This window comes from Pundamilia nyererei, unplaced genomic scaffold, assembly GCF_000239375.1.
Source record: "Pundamilia nyererei isolate P.nyererei 1_Seehausen unplaced genomic scaffold, PunNye1.0 scaffold00271, whole genome shotgun sequence".
Lineage (NCBI taxonomy): Eukaryota > Metazoa > Chordata > Actinopteri > Cichliformes > Cichlidae > Pundamilia > Pundamilia nyererei.
The window spans coordinates 56,300-70,642 of record NW_005187672.1 but is presented as its reverse complement, the minus strand read 5'-3'; the positions used below and the strand labels follow the sequence as shown (position 1 = coordinate 70,642).

General features: G+C 41.2%; 2 protein-coding genes across 5 annotated transcripts in view; both read right to left on the bottom strand.

Annotated features, from left to right (window-relative positions):
• The window catches only part of LOC102195179 (tetratricopeptide repeat protein 31-like), a 9,061-nt gene extending 2,636 nt beyond the window's left edge, over nucleotides 1-6,425 (bottom strand). Inside the window, exons 1-15 of one of the 2 annotated variants that reach the window (XM_005750367.1) lie at nucleotides 6,236-6,257; nucleotides 6,053-6,075; nucleotides 4,844-5,056; nucleotides 4,681-4,747; nucleotides 4,402-4,589; nucleotides 4,241-4,321; nucleotides 4,085-4,153; nucleotides 3,837-4,004; nucleotides 3,472-3,639; nucleotides 2,880-2,943; nucleotides 2,686-2,776; nucleotides 2,454-2,595; nucleotides 1,463-1,567; nucleotides 1,147-1,246; nucleotides 732-984 (exon numbers count right to left, since the gene is read on the bottom strand). In XM_005750367.1, the coding sequence (XP_005750424.1) occupies nucleotides 732-984; nucleotides 1,147-1,246; nucleotides 1,463-1,567; nucleotides 2,454-2,595; nucleotides 2,686-2,776; nucleotides 2,880-2,943; nucleotides 3,472-3,639; nucleotides 3,837-4,004; nucleotides 4,085-4,153; nucleotides 4,241-4,321; nucleotides 4,402-4,589; nucleotides 4,681-4,747; nucleotides 4,844-4,849 (1,502 nt within the window). In that variant the 5' untranslated portion in view covers nucleotides 4,850-5,056; nucleotides 6,053-6,075; nucleotides 6,236-6,257. Of the gene's footprint in view, nucleotides 1-731; nucleotides 985-1,146; nucleotides 1,247-1,462; nucleotides 1,568-2,453; nucleotides 2,596-2,685; nucleotides 2,777-2,879; nucleotides 2,944-3,471; nucleotides 3,640-3,836; nucleotides 4,005-4,084; nucleotides 4,154-4,240; nucleotides 4,322-4,401; nucleotides 4,590-4,680; nucleotides 4,748-4,843; nucleotides 5,057-6,052; nucleotides 6,076-6,235 lie in introns of both variants that reach the window. The other variant, XM_005750366.1, reaches the window with a different exon arrangement.
• Nucleotides 6,426-7,276: 851 nt separating this feature from the next.
• mfsd8 (major facilitator superfamily domain containing 8) lies at nucleotides 7,277-13,937 on the bottom strand. 3 transcript variants are annotated; one of them, XM_013915213.1, is made up of 12 exons: nucleotides 13,233-13,937; nucleotides 12,736-12,821; nucleotides 12,496-12,539; nucleotides 11,302-11,542; nucleotides 11,080-11,193; nucleotides 10,847-10,991; nucleotides 9,720-9,778; nucleotides 9,357-9,465; nucleotides 8,784-8,918; nucleotides 8,601-8,704; nucleotides 8,231-8,457; nucleotides 7,277-8,158 (listed from the first exon to the last, which is right to left on the bottom strand). In XM_013915213.1, exons 1-12 carry the CDS (start codon nucleotides 13,286-13,288, stop codon nucleotides 7,952-7,954), a joined length of 1,527 nt encoding a protein of 508 aa, XP_013770667.1. In that variant the 5' UTR covers nucleotides 13,289-13,937; the 3' UTR covers nucleotides 7,277-7,951. The 3 variants fall into 3 exon arrangements, with proteins under 3 accessions (XP_013770667.1, XP_005750421.1, XP_005750422.1); XM_005750364.2 differs by having other exon boundaries at nucleotides 12,736-12,818; nucleotides 13,233-13,936; XM_005750365.1 differs by lacking the exon at nucleotides 12,736-12,821 and having other exon boundaries at nucleotides 13,233-13,303.
• Between the last annotated feature and the right edge of the window lie 406 nt (nucleotides 13,938-14,343).

The window sequence follows — 14,343 nt, the reverse complement described above, 5'->3', positions numbered from 1 at the left end:
CTGAGCAGATATTTGAGGTTTACACAGCTACATTCTCGCCTGAAAATATGTTAAACGTTTATTTTGTGACCCAGAAAGAATAATAAGAGTAATATTAAAACTAACTAGCTGCCGCCATTGAAACTGAGCTATGAATTCTGGGACACAGCTTCTTCTTCTTCTTCTGGGTTTAACGGCAGCTGGCATCCTTGTACATGCAGTGCTGCCATCTTCTGTTTCAGTCCATTATTACACTCTTAAACCCTACTACTTATTCCTGCGTCTTTTGGGATCTTACAAAGCTTCAAACGACGCGTCGACTATTAAATTAGTCGTCGACGATTTTGATAGTCGACGTAATCGTGACTAGTCGACTAATCGTGGCAGCCCTAAATCCAAGCTGAGTGAGTGGCGTGCTTACGGTGTTCTCTCGCTTCATTAGTGGTGCCGCACGGGAGCAGTAAGCAGAGAAATTAAAGGGCTCCTGGTGTACAACCTCAATCCCACATTGTTACTTCTGCACAGTTATATTAGACTACATTTACTCCAAGAATTAATCTGTTGTGAAATCTAAACTAATGTATTTTGAGAACTTTAAGCCAAGAGTCCAGTCTGGATTTTTTCCCCCACCATCACTTCAAAAGATCCTTCGTGAGAAACTTCAATGTCCACTATAGACATTATCATGTTAAAAATGCAACATCTCAACCTTCCACGTAAGCACCCTGCGGTGAGAGTGAATCAGTACTCACAGTGATGGTCGATTAACGCCGTTGCTGGCCTTCATGGGCTGAGTAAGAATAGGCTTTGATTGACTCTGAGCAGCAGATGTATTCTGGACTGCGCCCAAAGGTTTGTTCATAAGTGTTTTTTTCAGCGCATCCTTGGACTGAGCAGGACGCACAGCAGCAGCAGGTGCAGCGATTGTGTTGGCTGAAAGGATTGGAGACACTCCAGTGACATTTGCTACTTGAACAGGTGGGAGAGAGCCGTTCGGAAGAGCTCCTGCACACAAAGATCCGCAATTAAACTGGATAAAAATACACAGTTAAACACATTTCGTCAGTTTAAGCCTAATATACAAGTGATACTCTCTGTGGATAATACACAGGTGGGCTACAAGAACAAAAGACTTATTTCCACAACTGCGTGGAGTGAGAAACTCACCTGGTCGATCGTTTAACTTAGACAGCACTTCTAGTGCTTTTTTAACCGTCCCATGAATTATTAAAGCATTTGAGCTCTGCTCTCGAGTAAAACCGAACTCCTGAAGCAAAACAGAAACACACAGTAAGAAGCACATTCAAAAAAAGGCTCAGTCTTCATTTTCCCAACCTTCCCTCACAGCTGAAACCTCGAGCTGCAGGCCATTTTTCTCATCTCAACTATGAACATGTTAGCACTGTTTCTGGTTGGATTCAAGTACACAATGTAGTTACATGCATGTAGTGTGACTGCACCACTAAGCGCAGCTGCTACATACCATTAGCTGTGTTATCTGCACACGCATCAGCTCCTGCGCAGCTTCTGCACACGAACTGTCCAGTTTGAGAACTTCCGTGAAGGCCAGGGCAGCTTCCTCATACCTCTGAAACATTACGGACAGCAAGAACTTCAATTCAAAGTAAACCTGGGTTCAGATCAATTTGTTGCTTCACTAATTGGCCTAATTGCTGTCAGAACACTGAGTCAGAAAAAGTCTAATGCTTCTTTCTCAATAGTATCTACTCGACTCGACTGTTTCAGTTGCTCTCTGTTACAGTTGAGGATCACCTCAATGTGTGTGGGGTTGTTATAGCAACACGGCTGATGTCATCTGTATGTGAGGCGATAGTATACGGCTTTTTAAATGGACTTTGTGGAGCCATTTCCCTCATTGACAGGTTTCAGAACTGGCGCTCTCATGACTCATCAAGTGACGTGACTGACTGGCCCATCAGTGGCACGCGGTCTCTTCAGGTCACATTCTCAGATTGACTCAGCTCACTTGGCCACCTGGGGACACCCCGACTGAGTAGGAAAAAAAAGTTCCTGGTTCCAGGTATTACTACGTAATGGAAAACCCTGAAAACTGAGTTGAACTGAGCCGAGTTGGTCTTAGGGGAAAATAATGTGAACCTGTGCAACAACTGCAGTGATGCTGCAAACAAGGCGACATTGTCAAAGTCGCTGTAACCTGAACTGTAAACATTACAACCGCTGACGGGTCACAGCCAGTATGTGCCGCTACACAGCCGACTGCAGCTGCATCAACAAGTTAAGACTAAGCTAACTTCCCTGTGACCAGCACTCAAATGTATGTCCCTTTATAATGTTTCTCATTGGTTGGAAAAATGTGTTGCTACTTTGGTTAAAGAGTGCTTTGTAACAAAGGACACTGTTGCACAAGAGTCTGCTCTTAAAATCAGAAACACACAGCATATTAAACATGACATGTGAGGGTTGTTAAGATTAGATAAAAGCTTTATTTTTACCTTTAGACCAGCCAGAGCTCTTCCCTTCCTATACAGGCCTTTATCCCAACCTGGACATATGCCAAGCGACAACTCTGCATCCATTAACGCCTTCTCGTATTCTTGCAACTTCTCAAAACAGAAGGACCGATTTCCAAATAGCCTGCGACAGATGCAAAGATGGCATTAAAGCTAGTGGTGCAAGTGAAATCACTGCTGTTACTTAAAGTTAGGTAAACAGGCATGTTCTTACTTAAACTCTTTAGGGTTGTGCTTAATTGCATCTGTGAAATACTTCACAGCCATATTAAAGTCTCCAGCACTCGCATGCTTATTTCCAATGACTAGGGGGGAAAAAAAATAAAGATAAATATTTATTTTACGTATTCTTTAAAAGTCAAATCACCTCACTGAGAATTTATGTGAATGAATAATGACAAAACTTACCGGCAAGCTCTGTGCTTATTTTTACATGGTCTTCAAAGGAGGGAACCCTGGACGCAGCAGAGTCCTGCGTAGACAGCAAGAACAGAGTTTCAACCTTTAACGTGCACCAAAAGACACAATACAGCAGGTTTTACAGCTTTGTGGTCATTCTCCAGCGTTTCCTTCATCACTGCTGTTTTATCTAAGATGTTTAACTAACAGATGTGCACACATTTCATTTCTCTGCGGTGAGTTTCACACACCCACACACTTTCGTTTTGACATCTTAGTGAGGACATCTAATTGACATAATGCTTACCTAACCCTTAGCCTAAACCTAACCATAACCTAAACGTAGCCCTGACACTAAAACCACATTTTTAGTCTCAAAACTTCCTTCAAACCCGTGAGGAGAGGCACTTCTGTCCTCACATGTGACTGTTGGTCCACACAAATATAGCAAAATTCCAATTTTTGGTCCCAACAAAGACGTCTAAACGGGTACAAACACACACGAGTAAGAAGGAGGAAGGAGGTAGTTTCCATCTCCTACTTAACTCACTCGTATGGAGGAAACACTGCATCAATCTGATCTGTATGCGAGCTTCTTCACCTTCTTTGCAACCTCCCGTTCTTCATGTGATTTTTCAGGGACTGTTTTGTATTCTTCTTTTTCTGGCATCTTCCTTTTCTCCTTCTTCTCCAGTTTGGGCTTCTGCTCCAGTTTATGCATGGCTATAAGAGCAGCTTTTCTCACAAAACTACTCGTCATATCAAGTTCCTTAAAAAGAGACGAGAAAAAAAATGTAATTGATGAACAGAAAGTGATATAATTTACAGCCAAATCTTATGCGATCATCTTTTCCTGTATTCAGTAAATTGGATTAAAAGAACAGTATCAGGTTAATGGCATTTTACACCATCAGGCATCAATCAGTGGTTCATTTTGAGAATGATATCCACTCTTAAAAGTGCTACCTCTGAGTCGCCTGAGTCGTTCTTGGAGTTGCCGTCTTCATCACTGGAAACGTCGCTACTGTCACTGCTGTCTGTATCTTTGGCTGAGGCCTGCAGTTTAACACTAGTATTGTTATTGGCTCTGTGTTCATCATTAACAGCTTCACCCTCCTCTGCATCATCTTTTCCCTGTAAAGCACAGAAGACAAGTTTGTGAAATAAGAGGACCGTTTCTTTTTTCGAAACGTGTTGCATAAAACAATCATCACCTCCTCGTTTTTTTCAGGGTTCAGCTTGTCCTTCTCCAGCTTCTCGAGACGTTTCCTTTCCTTCTGTTTCTGATCAACAAACACACGCAGTGAACATTACTCACACGAGCTGACATTTATTACCAATCACTTCATATTCAAGAAAGCAGGATTTACCCGTTTCTTAAGCCGCTTCTTCTCAGCTTTGTCTTTCATTTTTTTAGATTCTTCTAATAATCTGGCTTTTCTCTCAGCATCCTAAAGAAGCAGATTTGAATCATTTAGAGTCTGCAGCACAACTTCATATCAAAAAGAAAACGGTAAAACTAAACACTTACGTGCTCCTTTGTCTGAAATCTTAAAGGGGATGGGCAAGAAGAATTACGGGCTGAAGGGTATACAGGCTGATATACAGCGCTGGATGACCTCAGGCGGTTTGCAGGGTATCCATGGAAATCATGACTCCAACTACCGGTAACATAATCATCATTGCCTGGGTCGTCTAGATCGTCATCGTAGTCAATACCTGTGGGAACAACAAGTTTCATACAGTCACACAAATAAAGACCGACACACTCAAATGTGCACAGCAGACATGTTGCACAATATCTCCTTACCAAGAAGGCCACATCTTATTATTCTTTGCATATGAGGACGTCCTTCAAACATCCCTAAAACAGTTCTCTAAACAGGAGGGAGAGAGACAAAGAGATTTGAAAAGTATTCACAAACAGTCACGTACAGTCCTCGCTCGCAGCCTCTCCAGCCTTGAATTCTTACCCACATTCCACCTACATCTGGATCCCAGTATGATAAGTGTGGAGTATTCCCACAGCTGCTGAAAAACTGCACCACTGCCACTACTCAGCATGCCTCTGAGCTCCAGTAAGAATGCTGGCACTGAAAAGCACCATGTCCAAGAGTTTCACTTTCCTTTATCCAGAAGCTCTGAGTCACTGGATCAGCAGGCAAGCCCCTTTCTCTGGTCTTGCACTATAATAAATACACGTGAATGCAACAACAAAGCAGCCTGCATCTAATTTGGGGATGTGGAGCATATTCTCATACTGAATACTATCGTTTATTTTAGTCAGACTTATAGAAGAATCACTATAAGAGCTGTAATGTTGAGCACAAATGCAAATAGAAGGTTGGTGTGATTAAACAAAGCTATAAAGTCTTTTCTCTCCACTTTAACAGCACCAATAAATTACAGTGGAGCAAAGTTTGTCTGGCACAAAAATAAATGTCAAGCGTTACATAATAAGCTGTGCAGTTATCTGATCCACTGGAGTTGTTTGTGGAGCAGCTTTTCGTGTTTGATGTGCTAATCTGTACATCTTGAGTTCCGTGGCAGAAAAAGGAAATCCACAGGCAGGTTATACACGTGGGAGGAAAAGGGGCAACAACATGCCACTTAACGAAGAAATGTCACTAACCCAACAGATACGAAGACGGCACTTTTCCTTAGAATAATCCACGGACTGGTTTAGGATTTGTTATGGAGTCAATATATTATATTCGGAGCAGAAATGTCCAATTAAGACCACTTTGCACGTACAATACGAGATTATTACCTCAAATATCCGCCTCACTGTCACGCAAAAAAGCAAAGCGTGGTTTGTAATTCCTTGTAGACGGATTACTAATATCACTGTTTTCTAAACCATTTCACAGACATCCTGCTCACTGGTAAAACTGTGTTTAGATTTCCGTAAGAAGCAGCTGTGCACGTACAGCGTTTCTCTGAATACAGGATATGTACAGGAAGTGACACGGCGCAGTGTTTACATGTTTCCATTCAGCAAATTAGACTGTGCTGCTTTTACGGCCAACCTGCGAGGAACCCATTGATGATCTTAACACCTTACCCATCCGGTCCCCAGACCCATAAACTCCCCCCACGAAGTAAGAGCCAACACGCGGGGAGCTTTTCCACAAAGCGTAAGCTAACTCGCGCGTAAACTTTAAGGAAGAGAGCATACTTACGAACATATGAGGATCCGGAATCTCTGCAAAAGCAAACAAAAGAACAAAGAGCAATATAAATACAGTCGTTTCAATAACCAGGCTTTGGCTCCTCTCTACACAAACATGACTCCAACAAGCGAGCTAGCTTCGTAGCCACGTTAGCCAACAACTTTTTAAAAGACACAAAAAGCGCTTTCTTACCCTCCTCTTCTCTATAAATCTCCATGTTTACTAATATAAGTCCTGTCACGGCTTTACACACTCTCACGACGCAGTTAATTTCACCCTAAGTTTCATTACTAATGCTAATGTTAGCAGCCTCTAACTTTTGCTGCCAACATACTGGCGCGCTCCCTCTCGATCACTTTCAACATCGCGTGAACGCACACGAGCGCACGGGCGGGACTTGGCTTTTATTGAACGCATGCGCGCCGTCTTCCTGCCCCCTTCCCGGACACATGGATGACCATTTGTTGTTTATTTGTAAATGTAAATGTAGTGGGTCTGTTTCAGTCCTTGAACCTGCAGATGTGTCTGATAGCTCTGCAAAGCCTACTTTGGTATGGAATTTGGTAGGAATTAACAGCATTAGACTGTGTTGTAAATGTTATGTCATTTTAACAATATAGCCAAGTACGCACCGTAGGCAAAAGCATTGGTTCGTCTGCCTTCACACGCATATGAACTTCAGCCGCCATCTTTAGGTTTAATATGATGTAGATCCACAGCTTTTACAGCTTCCAGATCTCATGGAGAGGCTTTCCCCAAGATTCAGGAGTGTGTTTATAGGATTTCTTTTTTTTTTTTTAAACCATTCTTCCAAAAGTGCAAAGTAGGGTTTACATGAGAAGGTCTCCTGTTTTTTCATGCTAACAGTGTTCTCTGGTTGAGGTCAGGACATTGTGCAGGCCAGTCAAGTTTTTCCACACCAAACTCACTCACTGTCTTTATGGACCTTGCTTTGTGCACTGGTGTTCAGTCATGCTGGAACAGAAGGGTCCATCCTCAAACTGTTTCCACAAAGTTGGGGACGTCCAAGATGTCAGTATGCTGAAGCATTAAGAGTTCCTTTCACTGGAATGAAAAACAAACTCACGCCATAATCCCCCCACCACAAAACTTTATTAGTCAGAAAGTATCGTTCTCCTGGCAACCAAATGCAGAGTCATCCATCCGATTGCCAGAAGAGGTCTGCAGTGTTATTTTTTCTTTAAAGAGAGGGAACACTTCCTGCCTCTTCTCATGGTTTTTCTTTAACAATTTAAAGTGCACAGCTGCTTAAGCCTTCTCTGAGGAGCAACAATGTTAGGCTACACATAATACATTGTCTGATATAAAGAAGCCCACCTCATCATAAGATATACACACTAAATACTGCCAGCACAGGGTTAGATAAAAATCTTAAACAGTTTATTTATTAATCAGTTTATTGTTACCATACACACCCGCACCCACCCAGACATTTCTGAATATTTTCCAATAGACAAAAACCTGCAGTTTTAAACAACTACAGGTTAAGCCATTAACAGAAGGAAAAATAATATCAGTATTTTTTTCCATTAAGAAAAAGAGTTTAGCAGGAAATGTTAAAATTGTCAAATGTAATGTTCTACGATGTAATGCATGTGTAATTATGTTCATCACTCAAAGACACACTTCTGTCATGTTTTCTTTCCCAACAAGTGAGCTGCGCGTTCACTGCAGTTTTAGCTCCTTTATAAATCATGAAGCAGCGGTCTTCGATCATGTTATGAAAAAACTGTCTTTGCAAGAGTTAAAAAGTCAAAACCCTGAGTTACAAACTTTTAAAAGTTTATCCGTCCCCACTTTTCAAAGTGGCAGCGACAGAATGTCATGATGGCCAGGACTTACGTGCTGAAAGCAAGTATAACAAACGGCGATCGGTTTCCATCAGTGCTACTCTACAATCCTTCCATGGCGAACAGAAAAGGCAATGAGTCTGCGGTAGGCCGAGATGAGGAGGATGATTGCTCCTGCCACCATGCCGCAGATGAGGCTGAAGGTCCAGCGAGGTCCCAGGTGGGTGTAGACATGGGAGACGAAGACCGGGCCGAGTGTCCGTGCCCCGCTGCCCGACGCCGTCAGCCAGCCCATGTACACACCCTGGTGAAACATTTGAGAAGTATATGGGCGCGTTCAAAATTATTTTAAAGCATCACACATGTTAGTATTTACCTGAGGTTTGGGTCCAAGGATTTTGGAATACAGTGTGTAGGACATCACATTGCAGGCTGGGTATCCCACTCCAATGAGGAAGTCCGCTGAGAAGAACTGAGCTATGTGTATAGCAGGAGTATACTGGCACCAGGTTTGTTCGATGGGACACCCCGTTGGCTCCACAGTACTGTTCGGGGCTGGCACGAGGTCAGGCATCTGAGTCACAAAGGAGTTGTTTTTTATGTCTGTTTGTGAAAGAGGAGGGTAGAAATTAGTTTAAATCTAAACAGATGCTTGGAAAGATGTAACAACTACACACTGAGCTGTCAAGAGTCAAAATGGCAACAACTGGAAACTAATCTGACTACTTAATTCAAACGATCAATACCTGCCCACTGGATTTTAGGATAATGGTTTCCCCATGGGAGAAGAATAAAGAAGCCACAGAAAATAATGACCAAGCCGATTAACAACACAGGCCGATCTCCGAATCTGGAAGGAAATTAACTAAATTCAGGAAAGGCGATTCTTTATTTGATGTAATTTATATGTGCAGTGAGAGGGGTGATACCTAAGAGCAGCCACTTTTACAGCCAGAAACACCAAGATTGATACAAATCCGATGCAGCAGAGAATGATCCCGTTGTACAGCACAGCTTCTTCCCTTGTCCAGGCAAACATGTCCATAGATAGGGGCGTGGTAATTCTGAAGAAAAACACAGAATCACAACAGAGTACAAAAGAGGTTTTAAAGAGAGAGAAAGACTGCCTAGACTGGATATAAAAGACAGGCATAGCTCTGGCTGAGAACTGTCACCATGCTTGCGTTTTGAAACCAGGAAGCTTGTCAATCGCAGAGATAATGTATAGAATGAACTTCATCTCCTTTATATTTTTCTGTTTTATCCTCAGTTACTTTGACACAAAGTTATCTGCTGTGATGCTTACACCTCTGATGAAGTCTCACATGTACTTGTAAATGATCATTATCACAATATTTCTGACTGAGTCAAAATGAAATCAAATCGGGACCTCATGAATCAAAATTGAATAACTAATAGAAATCAGTGGCGATACCCAGCCCTACTTGGAACCAGCTTTTATGTACCATCCGTGAGTCTGACGTCTTTGAAGAAATACATACGTCTCAAAGATAGCAAAGATGAACATGATGATGAAGAACAGGATGTTGGATGTCATGACAGCCACCTGATCGATGCTTTCAACAGTTTCTTCTGATATATCAACTCTCTCTAGAAAACATAAATATATCTTCCATCAGAAACTGTAAAACATGACTCATTTATTTCCATATTCAAAATGTATGATTCCTTTAACATTAGCCATTCAGACTCAGTGCAGTACTGCTTTATGTCACTCTGTATGTTAAATGACTTAAAAATAAATAAATGTTTTAGTACAAATAGTTTTCATTTTTTCTGTAAATTGACTTCAGCAAGTGGTCTTTCCTTGGCATACAGTAAATGCTAAAGAAAAATAGATACACCTTCTGATGTGTAGTTGATAGATTGAATGTGCCTTCCATCTTCATCAACGTGATGCTCTCTGATGGAAAGAATCAAACATTTTAGTTAAAGGGTATATCCACAGTATTTTTTAGTCCATGTAAAATAACGAAATAAACAGTCAAATACTGAAATTTTCCAGAACTATCCTACTGTAAATTTGTAAATTTTTGTAGTAAATTGTAAATATTGTAAAACTTTTCTTCTGTCATTTAATGGTCGGGCATTGTACAGCTACAAGCATTTCACCCCCATGTCATACTGTGTATGGTTGTGTGTGTGTGACAAATAAAATTTGAATTTGAATTTACTGAAGACCGATCCTTTTTTTTTTTTCAAAAAAAAAAAAAATGGTTAAGGAAAAACAACTTCACACGTTAAAGACAAATCAAAAATATTTCAGGATGCAGGAGTATCATTGTCAAGGTCTACGATCACCTATATGGAGGATTTAAAAGGTGCAAGCAACCACTTGAAGGCCAGACTAGACTTTGCCAGCAAACATCTAAAAGAGCACAGCTCTGTAAAAAAATGTTTGTTCAGATAAACCCAAGATTAACTTTTATTAACTTGTATCAAAATGATGGGAAGAGAAAGGTATGGAGCAGGAGAGAAACAGCTCATGATGTGAAGCATACCACATCATCTGTCTAACATGGAGGGGCTAATATTATGGCATAGACACGTATGACTGTCAGTGGTGTTTTGTGACTGCTGATGGAAGCAACAGGGCTGCACTCTGTTTTTTAGGTTATGAAGAGAAACTTGGATCATTTTTTCAGTATGTTCAATAAAAATCAAAAGCACAAATAGTGCTTTAAGACAGAATTTGAAAGAATTGTGAACCTTCACATTTATACGGCATTTAAAAACATTAATTATACATAAACTGACAGATCAATAATACTAAACTCTCAAACAGTCATTTAAATCTTTGACCCTGGTGACCACTAAAGTTCATTTAGGTAGTGCCTCAAAAAACAAAGAAAGAAAAAAAAAGAAAAAGGCCCAGTTGAGGGATGAAGACAGATTTACTACAGTACAGAGATCAAGTTTATGGCAAAACTATAAACAAACAAGAAGTCACATCAAGAATTTGTTCAGTCACCTCAGCAGAATGACGACGAGCAGGATGTTGATGAGGCCGAACACTGCAGCCAGTAACGCTGGGGTGGTGTACATGTTGAGCTTCAGCGCTATGAAGTCCAGTGTGACACCTTCCTCACCAATGAAGGACAGACATGCCTGCAGGGCTGGCATGTACACAGAAAAATAAACAAACCTTAAAACTGATTTTTTCTTCAGCAAACTCACAGCTTTGCTCCCTGTTGTCAAACTTACCTGGCCCGAGGATGAAACCGAGGGCCTGGCAGGCACTCATGTTAGCCATGGCACCGGTCCTCTCGTTCAGTGATGTAGCTCCAGCAACATAGGACCTCACCACAGCTACGTTACCTGACATGGATAGACTGAAACGTGTCATGGATCATCATAAAGGAAACAGATCATTTTGCTTACTAAGGAAATTATATCAAACTTTTAGGTCTATATTTAAATGATCACCTGCTCCGAAGCCCACAAAGACTCTGGACATGAGGATGTGATACTTGTTATAGGTCTTCGGCAGGTATGCGTAGGCATAGTAGATGTTGGCTGCCAAGTTAATGGAGATGGAACACACCAGTGGTTCCCTGCGTGGCCGATGATTGGACCACCAGCCAAAAATGGGTGAGGCCACCATCTGTCCGATGCTGTATGCTGCAACCACCCATCCCAGGAAGCTGGCATCAGTGCTGTCATCAGTCTGTAAGAAATGAATGCTCCACATTAGACCTCATAGGAAACCTAGTACAACATCAAACCCCACTGTTGATCAAAGCCACCACATATTAAACTGAATACATGTTTAGGCAATAATTCCACCGGCTTTGAAGCTGCATGAAGTGGAAGGAAAGTTCACTGGTAGACCACCGTGTTCTGGCTAAAATGTCTCAGTGTAACAGTAAAATCAGAACATGCAGGGTCCTACACATTGTCTAACCATAAGGGGGGCTTATACACATTATTTCACCTCTTCATTGCATACAAGTGTATGTAGAAAGGTAACAACATTTCAGGTTTTCAAATATACTTGGAATCCAGTTTTAGGACACTGAAGTGACATACATGAACATATACTGCTGAAGCGTAGCTTCAAAAGCACAACATGTGGTGCAACTGAAGTATACTGCAACTTAAGCAAGACAGAAGTTGAATTAAACACAATGGAACAAGCAAAAAAAAAACCAAAAAAAACCCAGCAGAAGTTCAAGGAGATAAATGAACTCAGCGGCGGGCATGACAGGCTAACAGAAAACAGTGGATCATCCTATTAAAACACATCATGGGTCATGTAACTGCAGTCTGTTCATGTATATAATGAACAGACTGCAGTTACATTCAAAGCAGTTTAAAGCACTTAATTAAAAATCCAAGCACCTTTGTAAACCTTGAAAACACTACATAAATTCAAGTATTCTCCAGCACCCATATAGGAACCCTGCTTACAAGTGCTTAATCTTTCAGTCATTTGACCAGGGCACTATATCCTAAATTAAATCCCCAACAATCCTCTTTGCATCTTTCACTTCCTCTTTAAACACCCAAGACTGCATTTAAGTAGCAAAAACAAACCACGGAGCTTAGTTTGTATTATTGACATCAGTTGAATCAGGCAACAATCTTCAGCCCGAAAGACACCGTGTCATTCTTACTTACCTTTTGCAAATAGGGCCAAAGTGATGTGATGACAATAGTGAAACCTGAGAGAGAGCACAGATCACATTAATGACACACAAGCTGTTGAAGATGCTCAACATGTTTTTAGGCTAGAAGTCACTGAAGTTATTTCATGTCTCTTCTAATGGCATCACAGGTCGGAAACCACAGTTTTTCCTGTAACAGTGCTGAGATCATTACTTTGAACGTGAGAAAAGTGTTATATTCCCGTGTCCTCACCTACACTACTGAGGAACATAGTGAAGTACATGACTCTGATGGACCTCCACCGACTTCTGTAGTCATCATCCTGCGAGTCATCGCTGCTGACATGGAGTACAGATTATCCATAAAGGATGACATACCAGCAAGACAATGTAACCTATATGAGTAATGTACGAGCCAGCAAGATATATGGCCAAGTGACAGGTCAGCGTCTCCTTTTTATAGGAGCGAGAACACAGTATGATGAAGAAAAACTGGGTTACAGAATAAAGGTGAATAAAGCTGCTGCACCCACCATCTGACTGCAGTTGCGTGTTTTATTTAGCGACTGTAAATAAAGTCTACCTATATTAAGTTGCTTTGTAGCTTAACTCTGTTGCTTACATACGGCAAAACAGACACAACACAAGGCCAGTAAATCCAGTGCTTCTACAACCTGTTGGGTAACAGTGTAGCCATACTCAAGCTTCCTCTCGTTGTTTTTATTTAGGGAGGTGGCTATCTGGACTTACCTGCTCCTCTCATCCCTGAGCAGCGGGGTGGTGTTGTCGGGTTCAGGTTGAGACATCTTTTAACAAAACACTAACTCTGCGATATTATGACTCCACCCGTGGACTTTGAAAAAGCAAAACAGTACTTTTAGGTCGCCATGTAGTCGAGGGTCAGTGAACGACACTTGCTAACTTTCACCTCTCCCATAAAGCTCCGAGTAGCTAGCTAGCTAACGTTAGGGTCAAACATTTGGCCCCTTAAGTCATATGCACGAGTCTAACTGATACCGCAAACCATGATAAACGGTCGTTTTACCAAGAACAAAGCACAGTACGCCACATAAAAACACGCAAAGCTGGACTATGATATCAGTGACAGCTCTAACACGCAAGGCACCCATTATTTAAGCATCGGCTTCCGGTAAATTCTTTCAAAATAAGGCAAATTGAGTCCCAAATAAACTGTGTTCTGCCGAGTTTTTTCTTCAGTACGCTTATCATATCTTATCAAAAACTTAACATGAAATTATTTACATAAACATTAAACACTCTGAGGTGTCTTTCCTTTGTTGTTGCACAGGCTGCGCAGTGTTTTAGACGCTAATTTCGAATAACATCCGTGTTTACTCGACTGTTAGCGCGCACCTTGACGAACCGCGCTCACGTGAAAACTAGCAAACCACCCAAACACAGTCCGAGGGTCACTTGATTGGATCGGCGAGAAGGACGCCGTGCTGCGATTGGTGGATGCAGTTATAGTGCGGGGCTGATACAAAAGTTATTTAAAGGGCAATTAGTTCAGCTTTAATGTAGAAGAATCTGAGCACAATTATTGACTTTTATATGTGAAAAATTAGAGTAGAATAGAATAGAATAAAATAGTCCTTTATTGTAATTGTACATGTACAACAAAATTCTACAGGAATAAAATATAAATATCAAGACGGCATAAATAAATAACAAACAGGAGAAATATGTACAAAACAAGAGGAATATATACAAAACAATAGAAGGACACACATTAGTGAACAGGATGCAACATGCTTGAAAGTATAGCAGAGGACTTGGTCTGAATATAGTTCATGTGTGAGTGACCTGAGTATTAAGGTAGATCAAGGGTTATGACAGATCA

Excerpts from the sequence above, each read along its gene's own strand:
- mfsd8 (XM_013915213.1), bottom strand. The coding sequence starts at position 13,288 with ATGTCTCAACCTGAACCCGACAACACCACCCCGCTGCTCAGGGATGAG. Across the intron at positions 12,822-13,232 it reads CTCAGGGATGAGAGGAGCAG|CAGCGATGACTCGCAGGATG; the intron begins GTAAGTCCAGAT and ends ACTCCATGTCAG. Across the intron at positions 9,466-9,719 it reads TATCAACTACACATCAGAAG|AGAGAGTTGATATATCAGAA; the intron begins GTGTATCTATTT and ends TATGTTTTCTAG.